The 20,522-nt window shown below is 39.6% G+C and overlaps 1 protein-coding gene across 2 annotated transcripts; it reads left to right on the forward strand.

The window, feature by feature from the left end:
- Nucleotides 1-457: 457 nt before the first annotated feature.
- Nucleotides 458-12,313, forward strand: RB195_002683 (uncharacterized protein; the record flags this gene model as incomplete). 2 transcript variants are annotated; one of them, XM_064200049.1, is made up of 23 exons in its annotated part: nucleotides 458-566; nucleotides 625-651; nucleotides 711-805; nucleotides 861-989; nucleotides 1,051-1,174; nucleotides 1,310-1,434; nucleotides 4,619-4,680; nucleotides 4,857-5,003; nucleotides 5,502-5,577; nucleotides 5,635-5,820; nucleotides 6,015-6,119; nucleotides 6,189-6,260; nucleotides 7,226-7,364; nucleotides 7,455-7,604; nucleotides 7,991-8,076; nucleotides 8,188-8,352; nucleotides 8,404-8,477; nucleotides 11,016-11,139; nucleotides 11,256-11,324; nucleotides 11,399-11,573; nucleotides 11,635-11,733; nucleotides 11,987-12,084; nucleotides 12,143-12,313. In XM_064200049.1, 23 exons carry the CDS (start codon nucleotides 458-460, stop codon nucleotides 12,311-12,313), a joined length of 2,607 nt encoding a protein of 868 aa, XP_064055929.1. The 2 variants fall into 2 exon arrangements, with proteins under 2 accessions (XP_064055929.1, XP_064055930.1); XM_064200048.1 differs by lacking the exons at nucleotides 1,051-1,174; nucleotides 1,310-1,434.
- Nucleotides 12,314-20,522: the final 8,209 nt, after the last annotated feature.

The raw sequence follows: 20,522 nt of genomic DNA on the forward strand, positions 1-20,522 counted from the left end.
CGTTTTTTTTGTAGGCTTTTCGTACCTCAAATCAAATGACATCAGCTACTTTGCCAGTATTTTCTATCTCAAGGTCATTTTTCAATGCTAAGAAAAAGCCCAACTTTTCTTTCATTTAGAACCTGTTATAACGAATGCAATTTCTGAAACAAAGATACTTTTAGCAAGCAGTTAATGTAGTGCTTCAAAGGTCAATTTCATTATTTTGCTGTAACAAACGAAACTCTTGTGAATTCTGAACCATGCCTACTGCTTTCATTAAAGTTAATAGATAAGAAGTTGACAGCGATACATAGTTTCTATGGAGCTTTTCTCGAAAGTGCACGAACCTATATGGGATATATTAATTGTTAGTTTGCTAGTCGAAAGCACCTACATGAATCAATTATTCTGAATTTGAATTTCATGGAATGAAATGAAAATAAAATTGATGAGAGCTTTAGTGGTGCTACTCTGCATGGACCTTGCAATAGATCGTCGCCAATTCTTAATTAAGATATCTGAGATGGGAATGACAAACGACGAGTATGTGTTCCTTCTGTTGGGAATGCGTAGCAATGCTTTCGGTAAATGTCGATTTAAAGGATTAGAATAAATTATACGCTGACACGTCGTTTTCTTTAGGTAGAAGCGGTACTGGGAAGGAAGTTCGTGAGTACTGGTACATAGATCAATGCATCGTTCTTCATTTGTCCAACGAGAATGTTCAGTTTCGAATGGGTTGACTCCAATATGGGAAGATGGTGTTAATGATAATGCAGATGGGATGGACAATGTAGCGAAGTCAGCTGCAAAATATATGATAGTGGTGAGCAATCTCTAAGGATACTAAGATGGTCAAAATGACTCACTTTTTCCAGTTAGACCTCAACTCTAGTGGTGTAAATCAGAGCTATATTGCCTACTTCAAGAGTCACGTGTTGTCCAGGGTGCGGGAGAATCCTCTTTTCTGCAAAACTCCCGAGTGCTTGTCGAACAGCAATCAAACGGTGACTAGCCATTCCGTTTCTTTCCTTCCAAATACGTCGTATATGTACCTAAGAGCTCTAGGGAGGAATCTTTGCCAGACATCTACACGATACTTTTTACGCGTATGGGTTAGGTCTAACACGTGAGCCAACATTCTATCACGATGCCGCCAATATTACACAGGCAATAAACGGCAACTTTACAGGCAAGGAAATGCTACTGAACGAGTTTGCTAATATTGCTATGCCGTCATTCAAAGTATTATAATTATTGGCGTTGTTAGCGAGTGTAAAATGATGTTCGTAATGTTATTCTTCAGTAATGAATCAATTCATTTCAGGTCTCACGGGAGAAGTGCAAATGACTGCTAATAATACTCGTGTTGCTGAGTACATGCTGTACTACTTAGATCCAAGCTTTCAGCAACAAATCTACATGAAAATAGTTAACCAGATCAACGATGTAGTACGTATTTGCCAAATATCCCTTTCTCCGCTTGCCTAATAGAAGCTGCAATTTGGAAAAATGCGGCCTCATATCCGCATCTTATAAAAAATGCTCACACATTATCAAAAAATATTATGTTGCTCTAAAACTGCGTAATGCACTCAGTGAAGTTCCTGAACTTCCATCAAAATGAGTGTCCTATTGACACACTACAATTCGATATCCTAGAGCGTGTAACGAGCTTTGATTGCTACCGGCACGCACTGGCCCCAGACGACAATCCCAGTCGTATGCCGTTTTTGATAGAGCGATCACATCCAATCGTTCAGAACGACGAGTAAAATGGAGCAAATGAAAACCGAATCGACTCGGCAAATCACATCAATCTGCATGGTGTTGGGTTTTAACAAAGCTCGAGGTTTCGCACGAGGGCAGTTCTCTACTGCAAACGAAGTTGCAGTCGTTTTCCTCTCAAACGTTTTAACTCTCAAAGTCTCTTAAAAGGACCCTTACTGCTGCTATTCGCCAAGCTGTATGACCAACATTGATGAACATCGATGATATCAACAACCGTTCTTCTCACGTATCTACTTTTCAGAAACAGAGCTCTTATAACCGAAATTGAGCACAGCACTCTCACTTATTCTCCATTCTGGCCTCCTGTGCTAATCTCCGTTTAAATTTGAGCGGGATTATTGGGCACTGGGCGGGTGTGGCGCAGTCGGTTAGAGGTCCGTTGTAGCCACACGGTCAGGGTTCGAAACCGCCCTAATCGTAATCAAGCCTTTCACCCCTACGGGGTCGAAAAATTGGTACCAGACTTGTCTGGGAGGATAAAACACTGACTTGATCAGCGGCTGGCCTCCGCAAGTCATTGTATAGACCAACACGCGTTCCAAAACCCTCAACGATTACGAATTCCAGTAAAACGCGTTGGCGCATCCCAAGTGGATTGATACAATAGTGACTTTATCCTTTATCCTTTTTATTGGGCACTTAAAAATAGCTATTGGCTACAGTAATCGAGCTGTTTTGGCCTCTTCACACACATTCAGTCTGAAAACAATGCAGCCATCCTATCAGAAAGTTACGCCACAGTAGGCGCTGCATGGAATGGTCATAGAAGTCACATCGAATGAAATTTCCCAAGAAGACGCAAACTTACAAGTGTTGAAGCTATTGCGGTGTACTGTGATGTGTGGCTACCAGCAATTAATGTAGACCATCTTACCACATTACACTGTCACGTGAACCTAGAAATAATTCAGTACAACTTCTGCAGTTAAGCACTTGTACATGTACACTTATAATAAACTCAATCACGCAAGGATAATCACCCCACGAATCTGAGGTGGTACGGATTTCAGGTGGAGTATTCGTATACGGGATAGTAGATTATGGAGAGGGGGGTGATTCCGTCAATTTCTTCCTAGCTGCCGTAAAAAACGGCACAGAAGATATGGCTTTGAGCGTTCCGGCGCGCTATATTCTGCAACGAGTTCGATTGGAGCGCACCAGCCGTGTGCACACGCCGCATCTTCCGGGCCGTTTTCTACGCCAATTAGCAAGAAATGGACGAAATCACCCACCTCTCCATAATCTACGATCCCGTATACGAATACTCCACCTGAAATCCGTACCACCTCAGATTCGTGGGGTGATGCCTTTAAACAACATCCGAATGTTGTACAGTTCCATCCACAACATAATTTTCCCATTCCAACACCCGGTATGTGTGTTCAAATTGAGCTCATCGCTGCGGTTCCGGCTTCTCCAGCAAGACACCCCCACAAGGTCCACGTTTGCAGTTCATCTACATGAATATCAGTCCTTTCTTCTCACCGCTGAACAAAAGAGCGCAAATTTCTGGGTCAGATCAGAAACCATCCCTCTGCGTTCCTAGCGATGATTCAGCTCTGTGAGACACGCCAACAATGTTACGTCGTCGAAAGTAGGAACTGATGACCAAGACCTCTACTATTACCAATTCTTGAGCACTACTCCACTTAACGGCTGTCAATGGAGTAGAAGAGGCAAAGAAATTGGGCGAATAAACGCTGCTTCATCACGGGATGGAAAACGATACTCTCACTCCTCTGTTTTTGTTTAATACTATCTTATCTATTTGTGATATTTCTATTTCTATTCATTTATTTCATTTTTTCTATTTCCATTTTCAATTAAATATTATTATAGAAAATTTGTTGTATGAGTCCACATTACTTAGATTTATCTACTTTTTCTCAAGAAGTCACTATTGTGCAAGGGAAACGAGGAACCTTGAATTGTGAGAGACTCCGGCGTCACCTGGATGACCAGATTAGTGTTAATTAAATTTGTGCGCTTCCAATTTATAATTGGATTTTTTGACCGATCTCCAATGATTCACAAACTAGTACTTTGACTAGTCAAAGTAAACAAAGTGTACTTTGGAGCTCGAGTTTGCCAACGTATTCGTGGGTAACTCTTTACATTTTTCGAATTACGGAGTTAAAGATCCCACATATCTTAAGGTTCTAGAAGATGTAAAACTTTCGGGAACTCTACCATTTTCGAAGCGAAGCTAGCATAAAGAGATTGTGGCTGTGTTCTGTATTTGGTGATACCATCGCGCTGCCAGAAGCTTCGACTTTGAGTCACAGAACCTGTCTGGATACGCTCTGGTTTGGAGCAACTGGATTCGCTGTTTTAACGCATTCCTGTTAGATGACAAATTTACAGGTGTCTTGAACAAGACCATAATAAGTGAGTTTTAGATTTTAGCGCGGTGAGCAGTAGTGGAACAAATGAAACGCTATAATTTTTGTAAAATTCAGCTATTATATTATTTATTTTTGTATTATTTGGCTAAAATATGTAATAATAATGCGAGTGAAGCAGCATTTATACATAATCAGATACTTCTACATACCACAACTGAAAATAAAAAGAAAAATATATGAGAAAGTCATTTACTAAAAGTTTAAGGTTTCTGTGTTCGCCAAGAAGGAACTTTATATGGTCTTACTTGGGTAGTGGCTCTAGTTAACGTTCACTACGTGTGACCATAATCAGGATGTTTGTCTTCAATTCTATTCCTCTTATTTGTATCTCAGTTAGGCACAGCAAAGTCAGCAAATCAATATGACAAGTAAATATGGCATATAACGATAATGTATAACAAATATATGCTGTTCGACTTTTCTCAAGAGGTTAATTGCAGGCAGTCACGCCGCTGGCATCAGATGAAAAGGACTCTATTTGGGCAGTCAGAAATGGGCACAGGTAACTCTGATTGTGTACAAATTTTTCATGCTCATCAAATATTGGCAAGGAGAAGTTACTAAAGGAGTGTATGATTGTTAAAGCTCACTCAAGTTACTAACGGATCTCATTTGTACGAGGGACACCACCTTTTAAGTCTCACATTCTTTCATCACATATCCTTTCAATCGCTTTAGACCTCTATCGACACCAATATGCGGATTTTCTGGAACGGATTGTCCGAAAAAGTTCTGGGATGCTTATGCGGTATACGTGGGCGTCGCTATAGCATTAATATTTATTTTCATAGTGACTGCTGTATGCCTACTGGTTCTCTCCTGCAGGTATGTAGATTTTATTTCTCTCGAGAATGAAAAATTCGAATAGGAACACTAAAAAAAACGTAAGAATTTTTTTCAATGTATTGCATAGTGAATTGCAAAACGACTACAAATATTTTCACACCTTACCAAAATTTCGGAGCTTCTAGTATAAATTTACAACTGATTAAAACTGTCATAATTGCAAATCCAGTGCATGTACTGTAAGTTTTCCCCCCTTTCAAACTGTAGACTGGAAAGTTTTCTATTGTGTAGTGTACAGCATGTCTGAGATACACTTTTTTGTGTGCAATTCTGAATTTGAGGAAAAAGCGCTCACGACTTATCCCTCAACCCATCTGGAGTGTATAACACAAAAAAAGGCTGCGCATCTTCTTAGTCCAAATGTATTAACATATTATTATTATATTAAAGAAGGGAGGACCAATCCTATTGAAATAATCGAAGTGTCGAATAGTTGGACAAAATTATCTATAAGAATTGAGTAAAATTTGAAATTAGGGAAAAGATTCGAACGCAGCAGCAACTGATGAATGAGTGGAAGCTGGCCTATAATAGAATCACAATTATCACCAAGGTACCTACTAGGTTGTGGTAACGTGGGCTTTTACAATACTGTAAGATACTGTTGTAGGAGATGGAAATGAAGGGAAAGAGCTATCGTTCGCTACAGTCAGGGCCTTCAACAATAACATCCAGTAGTGTGTTCGATGATGAGAACAATATCTTCAAGGTTGCTCTTCTGGACAAAGATCCCGTTCTTATCACGAATCATCCTCCAACTTTACTGTCAAATTCGTTTTATAATGATTGTCTCAAGGTAAGGTTTTCGAAATTTTTGAAGCAATGAATGAGATATCTCATCGTTTTCTCTTTTTTCTTTTGATGTGCAGATTTGTGTACAAATTTGTTCTTATTACAAAAAAAAAACTCCAACAACTCTTAATTAGAAAATTTTACATGCAAGTACATATAACCATATGAGTTCGACTGGTTACTACTGACCGATTGCAGCTGCGCAAGCTTGATCATGACAACATAAACAAATTCTTGGGATTCTCCTACGATGGCATGGACTACGTAGTGGTCTGGAAAATGTGCTCGCGAGGCAGTCTTCTGGTAACTGTTGTTTTGTATATTATTTCATAGTTAAACAATCACTAGTTTACTGTAGTTACCTGACCTCAGACCGTGATCACGAAATCGATTATGTCCACCGACTCCTTTTTCGTGTTGTGTATCATCCGAGACATTGCAGAGGTAACTTATAAAGAATTTTTTTAGCCTTTTCATCAATATTTCTTATACCTTATATTCTGTGTGCATCTGTCCAGTGCATCAATCGTAGCTATTTCCTACAAGCTCATTGTTTTTTTATATATTGGTGTTATCGATGGTTGATCATCACAGATGCATCGCTGGGCCCGTACTAATTGTCTCAGGTCGCTCAACCCGTCTCAAGCAGTGACGATCCTAGAATCGAATGGAGAATAAGAAGCCGAAAATCTGTTTTGTCCCATTCCTTTCAAGCGATTTACCATACAAGCATTAAAGGGTATAACATTATTCAGTACAGTTAGTCAACGGATTCACTTCAATCCAGAATCGTTAGAGGTTAACGAACGCGCATCTACCCTAAACAATAACTTGCAGGCCCAGTTGATGTAACAAGTCATTAATTTTATCCGAGCCATTATTCGAACCATCGATCATCGATCGTCGTATTCACATCGGAATAGGCCACACCCGCTTCACCCGCACATAATCTTTATATATAACGAAACCAAAAAAGTCTTTATGCTAAAACAAGCTTTTATACGACTTCAACAGTAAAAGCAGTAAGTCGCGAAAAATTTTGTTTTGGAGCGTATAAAAGGACGCTTTGAAGTCGATTTATCACTTTTTGTATATGCGTTAGTTAAATTATTATCCTCTTTTTAATAAACTAGTAATGAAAAACTCTGACAACATGCACCATCGTCTGATTAGAAATGAATTCGGCCGAACTGTGACCACTGCGTGCAACACTTGACAACCGAGTTCAATTACCGCCCTGTTAACATCAACGGAGGTGTTGTTTTTGTTGAGACATTAATATCCTGCAAAAGCCATATAAATGGGACCTTTTTAGGTTGGAATAGTTCCAGTGACTTATAAGTGGGTGAGAAGCAAAAGCTGATGAATTGCAATGTTTGGTTGATTCTTCTCAGGAGAACTTGCTGCAGGGTCTCAACTACATCCATCACTCCTTCGTGCTTTGCCACGGTCGCCTAACGTCAGCATGCTGTCTCCTAACAGATGCATTTCAAGTGAAGATTTGTGACTACGGGATGTCGGAGCTCACCAGAATATCGGAAATTAAACGTCAGCCATTTTATTATTTAAGGCTTTGTTGACCTCTAGATTCTGCGCTAACGCAGAACATAAGTAGACATAGGTATTTCTGTGTTGCAGACAAACTGTGGTCAGCGCCAGAAGTGCTGAACAGTTCCACACCATGTAACACAAAAGCTGGAGATATTTATTCGTTTGCGATTATTGCAGCTGAAACCATTAACAGAAAACCAGCCTGGTTACTTTATGACGGGAACATGCGCGAAGAAGGTGAGCGAGACTTCTCGCTTTCGATTGACCCACTTCAATTTTGTACTGTGGTGAAATTTCAACTTCTAGTTTCCTTAACTTGAAAGAATCTAAACACAACGAGACAGTTGCTTGAGAGTTTGAAGCATCAGTTCAGTTCTCCCTCAAAATTTCGAGACATGAACAAATCAGTCTTCTTGTGTGTTTTCTTTAAAGACTTCTATGTAATTCGTCTAGTCTAGTTTTTGTTTCCCTGTCTCCTGTGCTTCATCGGCTCTATTTTTAAAGGAGCGTCAAAACGTGAATAGAAATGGGGAATTGTATTTATCAGGTGCCGCTTGGTTTGCACACATTTATTGCAGCACAGATGACACAAAAAGTCATTATTTAGTAAAAAAAATATTTAGATATCATCGCTAGAGTAAAGAAGGGAGCTACTGTTCCGTTGCGTCCACAACTGCAATCGGATCTACTGGATGTCCCATCAGAACTAGTTAGCTGTCATTTAAAATAGTACTTATCGTATATTGTGAAAAGCTACTAAAGTAGAAATGATGAAGTCTTTGATGTCTAACCAAAGCTAACCACAGTACCGATTCCTTAGATAACCTCAGTGCGGAACTGCTGGAGAGAGAAACCTGACAACCGCCCGTCCATTGATTCCATATGTGATCAGATGAAAGAAGTGATGAGTACAGCTGGTCAAACAAACCTTATGGACCACGTTTTCGCCATTTTAGAGGAACATACAGCATCACTCGAGCTGGAGGTAGGTTTGTTATAGAATAAAACAAGGCAAGAGTTAGTTCGAAGCTTTTAGGTAGAAGACCGCTCCAAAGAACTTATGGAAGAAAAGAAAAAAGCTGACCTCTTACTTTCACGGATGTTGCCAAGGTAGGAGTGAGCTCATATCACATCTAGATATCCTTAAACAAACTTCCGACTGGCTAAAAACGAAAACTAATTATCTTGAATCGTGGTACATCGTGACTTCGCGCAGACTGTTTCGAACCCAAGTGAATAATTTTTGTCCCTAATCAAAAGAAAGGAGCGGTTGCAGTGTAGCGGCTAGAGATTCCGCTTCCTGCACGATCGATCGGAGGTTCGAATCTGCCCTAGTGCTTACCAAGCAAGTTTTTTATCCCTCCGTGGTCGATAAATTGCTACCAGACTAGTCTGGGTGGATAAAAACACTGAAATGACACATCGGCTAGCCACTGCAAGTCATTGTATGGGTCAGTTACACGTTCGTAAACCTCAAACGATTCTGAATTGAAGTGAACGTGGGGGCACATCCCAAGCGGGTTGATTAACGCCAGAAACTTTAAATTTTTTATTTAATTAAAAAAAACTAATTTCGATGTTTCTATTACGTTACAATAATGCTGTTTCTCTCTTTTACTACCATGGCTCCATCAAAATTTTTTGCCTGACGTCTGCATTTAAGTTTTAAGCTATACATAATATTAACAGGTGAAGAGGCCTCCACTTAAAATGTTTATGTCACAGAAACTAGACGTCACTTAAAAAGCAGCGAGATATTCAAATAGGTCGCGTTCGGGCAATAGTTTAGTTCCCAAAATTTTCCATCCGTTTTTAAGGAGAGAAGTACAATACTGTGCGTGCACACTGATAAAGCGACGGTGGCCGACGGTGCAACACCGTCACTCACTATCGGTTTATCAGTGTTCATGCACAGTATTGTAGTTCCCAGCATTTATTCTTCTCCTTATTTGTGCTGTGGTAATTGCGTGGTTCACTGAACAGTTCAAAAAAACTTCTGAACACTGTTGATTAAAGAAACTTTACCAAAACTCTTGAATGTGAGAAGAAGCATTAACTTCGTCAGCGCGCAAGAGTAGGCTCAACGGAAGAGACGGACGACCCTCATTTATGGTTCACCTTGTCTGAAATGAAGGTAAAACTGCACGTCATTACCGGTCCACATAAAACCGAACTCGGGATTTCTCATGCCAAGTGACCTGACGACGCATTGGATTTTCACAATCTACTTACAGCATACATTCTCCTACATTTTTATAGTAGGCGTACTGGAAGGTAAAGTAAATGTAAACATTTGAATAATGCTTATCAGTTAATTTCGTACGCCGAAGTTGTCACGAATTTTTATTACTTTTGCATGTGAAGATGACTTTTATTTTGTTCCATAGATTTCAACTTAATTTTTGTAGCATTTGTCTATGAAATGTCAGGCCAAACACCAGAAGAGTTCTATATTTAAAATACTGCATATCATCCGAGTTCCGAAAATACAATGCAAGTAGATCTTTGAAAAATTTTGTGAAAAAACCTCAACTGGCCGTTTTTTGTTATTTACTTTAGATAACTGTGGATAAAGGTCTCGAGAAGCTTGGACTTGTATCTGCTCGAATGTGCCGGAGTTTGTAAGCGTTATTAGACAGGTTTAGCAACTACAGTTACTAGTAAGCTGTTTAGCAACAACGTTAAAAAGAAAAGCCTGTATTTTTATGGTGTATACAGTCTGCTCGAGAGTTTTCTGTTTATTGTTCAACGTAGGTCGCCAACAGTGCGTCGGAGAACTCACGTTTTTGAAATACTACAGTCCTGTGTCATCACAAGACGATGAAACGCTTTACTAGAAAGCTCACCAGTGATTTTCATTCTCACTTTTCTGGAATATGTTACCCTCTCCTAGTCGTTAAAGTGGTAACTTTTCTGCTAGCTTTTCTTTCTGTTAATATCTGTAGTAAGTGTGCAAACCTCCACAGCATCTATATGTTCTATTATTTTAAGAATGAAAATGAAACAATGGATTAAATCGGAGAAAAATGATAAAATTAACGAGCAGAAACAGCAGCACGTACGTACACGAAGGCCTGTTAAAGGCAAGGTTCCACGAGTTTGACGAGGTGCGGAAACCACATCGAAATCGTAGAGTTCGGGTTTAGATTAAGGAAACAAGCGTGGCTCTGCTTATCTTCCCTTGATTGTCGTAAAAAACGACGTTCTTTCGTTCAAAATCGGTTGCAACCCGCCAGCGTTGTGCACGCGTCGCATCCACGTGCGAGCGGTTGGAGATTAATAGGATCTCCTCACCAGCCTATTTAATTAAAAACAATGAGCGAGCTGCTGGGGGGTCTGGAGCGTGTACGAGAGTGCGCGTTCTAACGTACCTCGTAGCAACTAAAGCTTTTCCCACACCGTTCCTCACGACCACTAGGGAAAGGTGAGCGGAATGATGCTGGTTTCCTCTATTCACATCCCGAATTCCAAGCTTCCGCTGCGGTTTCTGCACCATGTCAAAATCGTGATACCCTGCCTTTAAGAAACTGGCGGTCTCATTGGTGCATTCCCTGTTGCGCCGAACGGATCTCCACGAAACATTGGGCGGTGGAAGAGGAAACCGTTTTGCTCCCTTTGAGCGGACTGAGGCAATGATAGAGGTTTCAGGCAAGTGGCCGAACGCTTGAAGTTGGGGCAGTCGGTGGAGCCTGAGGGATTCGATAGTGTCACAGTATTCTTCTCCGATATCGTGAAATTCACAATACTTTCTTCGAAATGCTCCCCTTTCCAGGTATCTTTTGTTTTCGCAATGTATTTTTGAAGTTGTCCAAGGGGCACCTTCGCCGTAGATTAAAAAACAACAGAATTACACATACATTACCATTTTATTCTGTGCGAAATATTAAGGTAGTGAGCCTTCTTAACGAACTCTATGGAAATCTTGATGCTATTATAGAAGAACACGATGTGTACAAGGTATAACTTTAGGTTGTCTTCTCTACTAACGTGAATAAACTCATAATGTGCGCTCAGTTTTTTTTTACGTGTAGGTGGAATCGATAGGAGATGGATACCTCTGTGTGTCAGGACTTCCACTGAGAAATGGACATCAGCATGTTAAGGAGATTGTTGAGATGTCCGTCTGTTTCAACGAATACGTGGACAGTTTTAAGATACCGTCACTTCCACGTGAAAAGGTCCAGTTACGAATTGGAGTCAACAGCGGTAATCTAGATACCAGTGAACAGGAAAAACCGTTACTTCTGAAGTCAAAATTTGCTTAAAGGACCATGTGTGGCTGGTGTTGTTGGTTTAAGCATGCCTCGTTACTGTTTATTCGGGGATACCGTCAATACCGCATCAAGGATGGAAAGCAATGGCAAATGTGAGTTGAGTAGCATTCTTTTCAACTCTGGTAGCCAGCGATTTGTCACGACAAAGGCAGGCTTCTGTAGAAGTTTTTTCTCCTTTTGAATTAGCAATCAAGCAAAATTCTTTTTTTTTCTCAAGAAAATTTTGCTTTAGTAGGGACAAGATTCAAACATAATATGTGATTACTTGTTGCCTCGATAGAAAACACACTTGTTGAACATTATGATAAAGTTTGAGTTCGAAAATTGAAATCTACACATTTCAAGCTGGGAAGATCCATCTCAGCAAAAGCTCACTGACCCTGTTGGAACGTCACTATGAAGGAGTGTACGACATAGAAAGCCGCGGAGATGTCATAATCAAGGCATGTTCTTCTCGTGTCTATTAGTAGCGACGTACCATAAATAAAACGTTTTTTACAGGGAAAAGGAATAATGGAGACGTATTTTGTCAATAGTCGACGCGATGGACACTGGAACGTCGATGAACGTGCGCAAATCTCCAGAGAAGGAACGCCAGAACCTAATGACGTTGAAAATACCACAGAATCGAATCATCCTCTTTATAGAGAATATAAACTCCAAAATATCTAATCGTTCTAATCTAATGAAAGTAAACACTTCTTTTCATTCAAATATTGAGTGGGTGCTCGCTCAGAAGCAATCATTATCTGCAATTTGGCAAATTTGATCGAATGTTCTAGGAGTATTATAGGAATAAAAAAACGAAGAACTCTTGCAGTTGAAATAACAACAATAATTCTTCTGTAAGTTAATTGTTAATTATTTCGTAAGCACATATTTTCTCTCACACTGGGAACTAGGTTGAGTTTGAATTTCTATTTGCTTATTAACATTTGTTCTACATATTTTGAAGGCGACATTTATTCATGACTGAAATCAATCCCGATCTTGATCCAAGATTTCATATTGATTAAAATTTTCTTTGTTTTGTGTATTACCTAAAAGCATCCTGAACGACCGACTTTCTAATCCTGCTGTGCAGAAAAATTCTACTCAACCTAGTTTCCACTGTGAGAGAAAAATATGTGCTTACAAAATCATTAACAAACAGATTACAAAAGAACTCAGTATTAAGGATTCAGTATGTGTTCCTTGCTCCTGCTAACGCTCCTTGTTATTCTGCTGGTCTTCGCTACCGCAGTTAGGATCGTTCGCACCTATATCTCAGAATTGAATAATTGAACTTTATCTACAATTATTTACAATTCATAGGAAGCATAGGAAAGGCTGGAAAGAAGAGAAGAACAAGAACATGGAACATGGCAAAGCTGCGGTTCTAGTACACAGCGAAATGTGGACGTACTGCGCTGATGTCGTATACTGTACAATATCAATAAACTCGATCTGCCTACTGATAAAGAAAGTGTAGATTAAAGCATTTAATCTACATTTTGTAGCTTTCGTGGAGTGATGCTAATCTACATTTTGATTGCACATTCTGTAGCAAAGGATTTCAGGTAGAGTATTCGTATACGGGATAGTAGATTACGGAGAGGAGTGCGGATCTGTCCATTCCTTCCTAATTGCCGTAAAAAACGCCCCGGAAGGTGCGGCGCGTGCACAAGGCTGGCGCGCTCCAATCGAACTCTTGTAGAAAATAGTGCGCCAGAACACCCGAAGCCGTATCTTCCTAGCAGTTTTTTACGGTAATAAGGAAGAAATGGACGGAATCACCCTTCTCTCCATAATCTACGATCCCGTGTACGAATACTCCACCTGAAATCCGTACCTCTTCAGATTCGTGGACTGATGCCTTTAAAGGCAGCGTGTCACGAAGTTACAAGGTACGGAAACCATAGCACATCATCAAAAACGAAGTTTGGTTTGTGGATTATGGAAAATAGCGTGGTTCCGCTCATCGTTTCCTGATCGTCGTAGAAAATGGTATTGTAATGTGGTCTTCCCATCAGACTATTCAAGTAAACTAGTGAATAGGCAACAGAGTTGAGCGAAGTACAAGGATGCGCGTTCTGGAGTATCTCGTAGGAAATAAAGCAGTTCCCACGTCGTTTTATAGGGTAACTAAGCGGGAATTAATTGGGAAGCGGGATCACACTCGTTTCCGAAATCCACAACCGAGACTCTACGTTTTCTCTGCGGTTGTCGCGTAACATGTCAATTTCGTGGCACGATGACTGTAAATAAAAGTGCCACAAATAGCAGTATGTGATATAAATCGAATACAACTACAAAACCACTTAACTGTAAGTAAGCAGTGAGTAGCTGTGAGTAGCTACCTAAAGCTCAAAGCAGAACAGTTTAATGCGACTGAAAGCAAGATTTACATAAAAATCGATAACATTCATAGTAATACGATGTCATTCAGATGGGTATTTGACGTTGAAGATTTAGCCTTTGACAATTTGGACCCGCTCTTTCCATCAAAAAACACCTGGAACAACTTCTTAACTAGTTTTCTTGTTGTATGTGGATTTTGTGGAGACCAAGATGGTGAGACAATCGTTCTCAACTGCAAATAATTTGTGTAATAATTTGGTTTCTCTGCTGCAAATAAATTCCTAACTCCATTTGACTGCTGTTCATCCTATCTTGTCATGAATTTCTTCCTCTAAAAGGTCTTTTATATCGCATAGTGTAAGTGATAGTATACATGTGATGCGATTGTTCGAACCCATGGCGATTAAAGTCAACTGTAACTCAAGTTCAACGCCTTAATCGCTCGGCTGAATACGCGCGTAAATAAAGGACGATGCTCATAGTGAATCTGGGTGAAAGCTCCGCTTTCTGACATTTTCTGGATCTACTTGTTCTTTTTGAGGTACAGAGAATCGGCTAAGGAAATTCTCAGCATGTTAGACACCCCTTGCACAAAAATCCTCAATGTTCTTCCACTTCTCAGAGCTACATTAACCATAAAATATAGGATACAGTTGAGATTTATCCACTTTTTGAGTTTTCGGAACATTATTGGAGCAGAACAATTTTTGTTAAAATCACATGTCTTTCAATCTAAAGTGTAATAGAGTAGTGAACTGCTCTATTACACTTTAGATTGGATTGCTAAGCACATGAAAATCAGTTCTATTCTGGATTTAGTTTTTTAGAGGCTTTTTTTCAATTTTTGATGTACACGGCCGCATCCAAAATCGTGTTTCCCGTAACCCCTAGGAGAGACTAACAACTCTCCAGTAGAAGTGGATTTTCTTTCGTTTTATTTAGGTTAAATTCTGTTGCAAATGACGGAATCTCCTTTTTAAGATCGCTGTTGTAAACGACCTGAATTTTTAAGATCTTAAGGCACCAGCTGTTGGGAACGGCACGAAATTGTGAACTGAAATCACAGCCGCTTAAATCCTATGCAATCTCTGACAAGTGCAACACTTGTGGCACTGAAGTACGTGATTCATGGGCAGGATCAAGCGTGTGACGGGATTTTCCCATTGTAGTCTTAAGGGTAAGGGGTTGCAAAGGAAGGAGGTCGCAGAGGAGAGTGCTGTGAGCAGTGGATGGAGGACGGCATGACCACCAGGACAAAATTTTACGTAGTATTAAGTAATTACCTACATTGTAAAGTATCATGTTGAGCTTCAGACGTTGAAAAGTAAAATGGAAGCATCTACATCTTGTTTTGAAGATGTACACATTGACAATGCGATCATGGGAACACGCAGGTTCAACACCCGGCTAAGCCAGATTTTTGCATAAGGCATAGAAATTTGAAACCACTTCTAAGAGATAAAGAATTCAATTTCAGGTTGTTTTTGGCAGTTTAAAAGTGGATTTAATAGTTCTGTGTACATTGTTAAGTCTGAAAGATCGCAAATAAGTTTATGATAAGAGGACCTAGAGGAATACTTTGGAAGGTTTTTTACAGATTAAGTTTGACCTACCAAAAATTCATACTGCCGTTTTTTCCGATCATCCTGGTTTTCTTTTCGGAAATAAGATGGAAAACTTGAAATGTTTCGACTTTTTTTTGGATTTCTCCCATCTGAATTTTCAGAGAACCAAATGGTCCTGCAAAAAGGATGCCTCCTTATAGAAATTTGGGCTCCTCTTTCCAAATATCTGAGTGATTTTTCATAACTTAGCGCCGTTCTCCTGGAATGGGAAGACTTCCCAAGATCCCGATTTTTGCCCCGGGTGTGGAAAAGTGTATGATCTTGAACAAAGTCTAATAAGTCCGAGTAATGCGAAGCAAATAATCTTCAAATGTGTTGTAGCCGAGAACTTTCTCTATCAGATGCTTTATCAATCTATTCAGAAGGCTTCGCATTTCCTTCAAATTTTTGATGGGAAAAGCTGAAGAAATGGCATTTTTTCCATCTTGTTCACATTTAAATTCTAAGAAAGCTAGGAGGAAGGAGCTAGAAGGAAAAATGCCAATGTATTACTGTTTCTTAAGGCAAACGTTGTTCTCAGAAAAATTACCAAAATTATTTTTTTGATCGTCTTATGACGAAGTTATTCGCTATCTTCCAGGCTTAAAGGCATCACCCTACGAATCTGAGGTGCCGATTTCAGGTGGAGTATTCGTATACGGGATGTGAGACTATGGAGAGGGGGGTGATTCCGTCCATTTCTTCCCAACTGCCGTAAAAAACGGCCCGGAAGATGCGGCGCCGCACAAGGCTGGCGCGCTCCAGTCGAACTCCCTGTAGAAAATAGTGCGCCAGAACGCGTGAAGCCGTATCTTCCGGGCCGTTTTTTACGGCAATTAGGAAAAAACGGACGGATACACACTCCTCTCCATAATCTACTACCCCTAATAAGAATACTCCACCTGAAATCCCTTTTGTGGGGTGATGCCTTTTACATACCACAAAATCTAATTTTTCAATCATAAAACTCCATAAAAACCCCTTTTAAATTTTAAAAAAAAATATAAAAAAAAAAACCTTTTAAAAAAAATTTCAATTAACCTTTCCCAAAAAATAACCCCCCGGGGCCCCCCCCCCCAAAATTTAAAAAAAAAAAAAAAAAAAAAAAAAAAAAAAAAAAAAAAAAAAAAAAAAAAAAAAAAAAAAAAAAAAAAAAAAAAAAAAAAAACCAAAAAAAAAAAAAAAAAAAAAAAAAAAAAAAAAAAAAAAAAAAAAAAAAAAAAAAAAAAAAAAAAAAAAAGAACTAAAAAAAAAAAAAAAAAACCCCCCCCCCCCAAAAAAAAAAAAAAAAACCCACCCCCCCCCCAAAAAAAAAAAAATGCACCACCTCTGATTCCTGTGGTGATGCCTTTAAGTTCTATAAACAAGGCGTACTAAGCGCGGTCTGACCAGGTTGGAAAGAGGATGCTGAATGTTATGCTAGCGGCGATTTTGTCGAGGAATCCGAGTGAGTTAACTTGCTTAAGCATGATGAAAAACTCTTATTTTAGTTTTTACTCCCAACTCGTGCGAATTGACTTTAAGTCTCCCACGTCCTTTTCCCGTAGCAAATTGCATTTTAGGACCCACAGATGAAAAAGTTATTTCTCACGCTCTTTTTCTGATTAGAGTCAGGCGAACGTTCGAAATCAGATTTATACCGCTAACTCTATCTTTTCATAGCTACTGGTTATTGTCGTTGCCACTTGTTGCCGATTTCATGAGCTCCACAGTTGTCTGAAATCATCCAAAAGCTTTTTTTTTGCAGTTATGCCGATATTATGCGATGAAATGATTCAGAGAATTCTCAAATGATTCTGAAAGTTTTGGGTGAAATACAAGTAGGTATCATTTATTCTCCCTACTGGCTTTTGACGTCATTCAAACAAGATGGTTATCATTCCTGAAATATGACTTACACCAAGTTCATTGTCTACCTAGTAGATAGAACATCATTTTAAACCAGGCGATCGTTTGTTTCGCGCCAAAGTAAAAAGATGTTATCTCTCTCCCGTGTCTCTCTCTACCTGCTCCTTGTTTCTCACCGGAAAATGCAGAAAAATTGCTGTCCATTTGTATAAACATGTATGACAGAAGCGCAAAGATTTCTTACTGACTTGTCTTGGTCTATGAATTTTGTCAAACATAAATGTGTGGATTATTTGATCCTGAAGGATCTAATTAAAGGCATCACCCTACGGATCTGAGGTGGTGCGGATTTCAGGTGGAGTATTCGTATACGGGATAGCAGATTATGGTGAAGGGTGTGGCTCTGTCCATTTCTTCCTAATTGCGGCAAAAAACGGCCCGGAAGATGCGGCGCGTGCACAGGGCTGATGCGCTCCAATCGAACTCCTTGTAGAAAGTAGTGCGTCGGAAAGCTCGAAGCCGTACCTTCGGGGCCGTTTTCTACGGCAATTAGGAAGAAATGAACGGAATCAACTTCCTCCCCATATTCTCTACGAATACCCCACCGGAAGTCCGTACCACTCCAGATTCGTGGGGTGGTGCCTTTAATACTTTCAGCAGTCAGGTATTTCCTTCATTGCTTTGTTGCTCAGATAAATATCAAATAAATATAGAAAAGTGTTGAACGGTACGGTCGTAACCTAGAGGAACTTCCACAATTGTCGTCATTCTCAACTATAAAAGAATCAGCGATTAGAGTGTGTTGGGTCATTAAAATGGTTAAGATTTTTATTCCTAGCTTTGACGACAGCATTCTTCCGAGTATGAAAGCCCCGGAAAATGTGTGATGTTAAATGAGACATATGCGGGGAAACAACTCTGGCTGGTGAGCCGTCTGCTGGGTAGGAGTCGATCCAACGAAGGCAATCTGCTACGTTTCGGGAAAACAGCTTCTGGAACTAACTCTGAACGAAGGAGAACATCCCAAGATATAATTTACTACTGTTCACAAATATTATTACTATTTATTACTATCACTATTACTTATATTCGTAATTATTTCCAATGATATTAGGTTGTTCCGTAAGCTTCTTTCCACTGCCGTCAATATTTTTAACTCACCAACCCATCAATCTGAGTCCTAGGCCAGAAGAATCAGCGAAAATCGAAAAAAATCGACGACTTATACTGATTCTGCTGACTTCTGAGATTATTCTGCTGACTAAATTGTTGGTCGAAATATCTTTGCTGTTGAATGAAAAAAAAACAAAAATTTCAGAAAAGTAGGAATGAAACTTATGGGGTTACCTAACACAGATACTTAAAATGATTGTGATTCGAGGAATGCGTAGGCGTTTCTGCATTATTCCAATTGTTTACAACTCAACATGTATTAGATTAATAGTTGGCGTTCCTGAATTGAATATAACTAAATAGTCTAAATGGATTTGCGTTCGTTTCAGAGATTAATTCAACACAATGTATGCACTAGACCCGCTGAATTGCGCCCATGTGTTGGTAACGTGCTCGCAGCGACAACTAATTGCTGCAGTCAACCTAATATTGCATTTCGATGGTTTGTGATAGTGTGCTTGCGAGGTTTTAAGATGGAGCCCTTTAAATGCCTGATGTTTCGGCTTTTTCGCCGTCTTGAGAGGTCTAAATAGAGGATGACTGGAGCAATGCTGCGTTTATCTCATTTCGATGTTTTTCTTGACTAGTTGGCACTAAGACGTGAAAGCCAAAACATTCACGAACTTCGAATTCAACCCAATTTCCGTTTTTCATACCAAAAGGATAATTTTCCGTGGCTAAATCTTGGGGTTAACACCAATGCCTAATAAAAAAATTCACACCTTGCATAAGTAAAATGTAAAAAGAAACTAATCAGTTGAAAACTTCAGACTAATTTGTTCTATTCTACAACCGAAAAATCTACAAAAGAAACTGTTGGTGCCCTAGTAATTACACCTATAATTGAGCTAGAGAAGATGATAAATTTCGTGAGAAATTCGAAGCGCAAATAAACTTAATCCTCAATTATCCTGTGTGCCGACAAATCTCTAGAAATATTGGGGACAAAGACATTAACGTTAGCAATGTTTCTCGTGCAGGTAGTATTTAAAATCTTGACTGCTCTTAGTGTCGGAGACAAATAACTGTCCCGAGATTAGTGGTCTTCGTTACCCTATCATTGTTTATCATAATGTATATTGAATGGGGCGAGCTCAATTTTCTTCTTTTTGTTTTCAAATGTTCGACCCGTCTGGACTGGCTGTGAACTTATTTCACGCGCTGAGAACGAATATGGCATCCTTTCAGCATGAAAAACGAATTTCGAGAAAAATCCGGAAGAGGTCATTCAAGAGTGCTTTTCGTGGTTACCTTAGCCTTACCTTCGCCTTTCTCCCGAGTTCAGACCACTGACAAAACGTGACGCTTAGCCCTGAATGTGACTTTATTAGAAAATTCAAAATTCGCAGAAAATCTTCGAATTTTTCAATTTTTTTGGACAATTTTCGAAATTGTTTGAAAACAAGATATGGGTCGAAAGGTTATTTCAAAAATGGTTCCTGGTACGTTTCGGAAACCAATTTCGACTATTTTCGGAAATAAGTGTACAGAAGAGAAGTAGAGAGCAAATCTTGCATTCGGAAGCTTTTCAAACCCTATGGCCGTGCTGCAAATCTGCCATTTCTGCGCGATTTTACGTTAATTTGCACATGACCGGAGCTACTTGGGATGACGAAAGAAGAGTTGAACAAGTGGTACGAAGAAAAGAAACTTCTGCTGTCGAAAGGAACAGGAACATAGAAATTTCAACCGAGCCTTTTTGCTTGCTGTGAGCTTGCAAAGGTGGATGGTGTTACAATCGTTTCATAGCGGTCGCCACTGCCCGCGTTGCATTTCACCTCTACGACTCCGCATTTCTATCTCCCTGCTCGTTTGCCTCTGTTTGGTAACATGCCTTTTTCAAAAGTGGAAACACCCATGCAAACGGCTGCTTACATAGCAACCAACAGTTTACGTGATCTGAAGTGGAGCGTGAC

The sequence above is a fragment of the Necator americanus genome, chromosome IV, assembly GCF_031761385.1.
Source record: "Necator americanus strain Aroian chromosome IV, whole genome shotgun sequence".
In the NCBI taxonomy this organism is placed as follows: domain Eukaryota; kingdom Metazoa; phylum Nematoda; class Chromadorea; order Rhabditida; family Ancylostomatidae; genus Necator; species Necator americanus.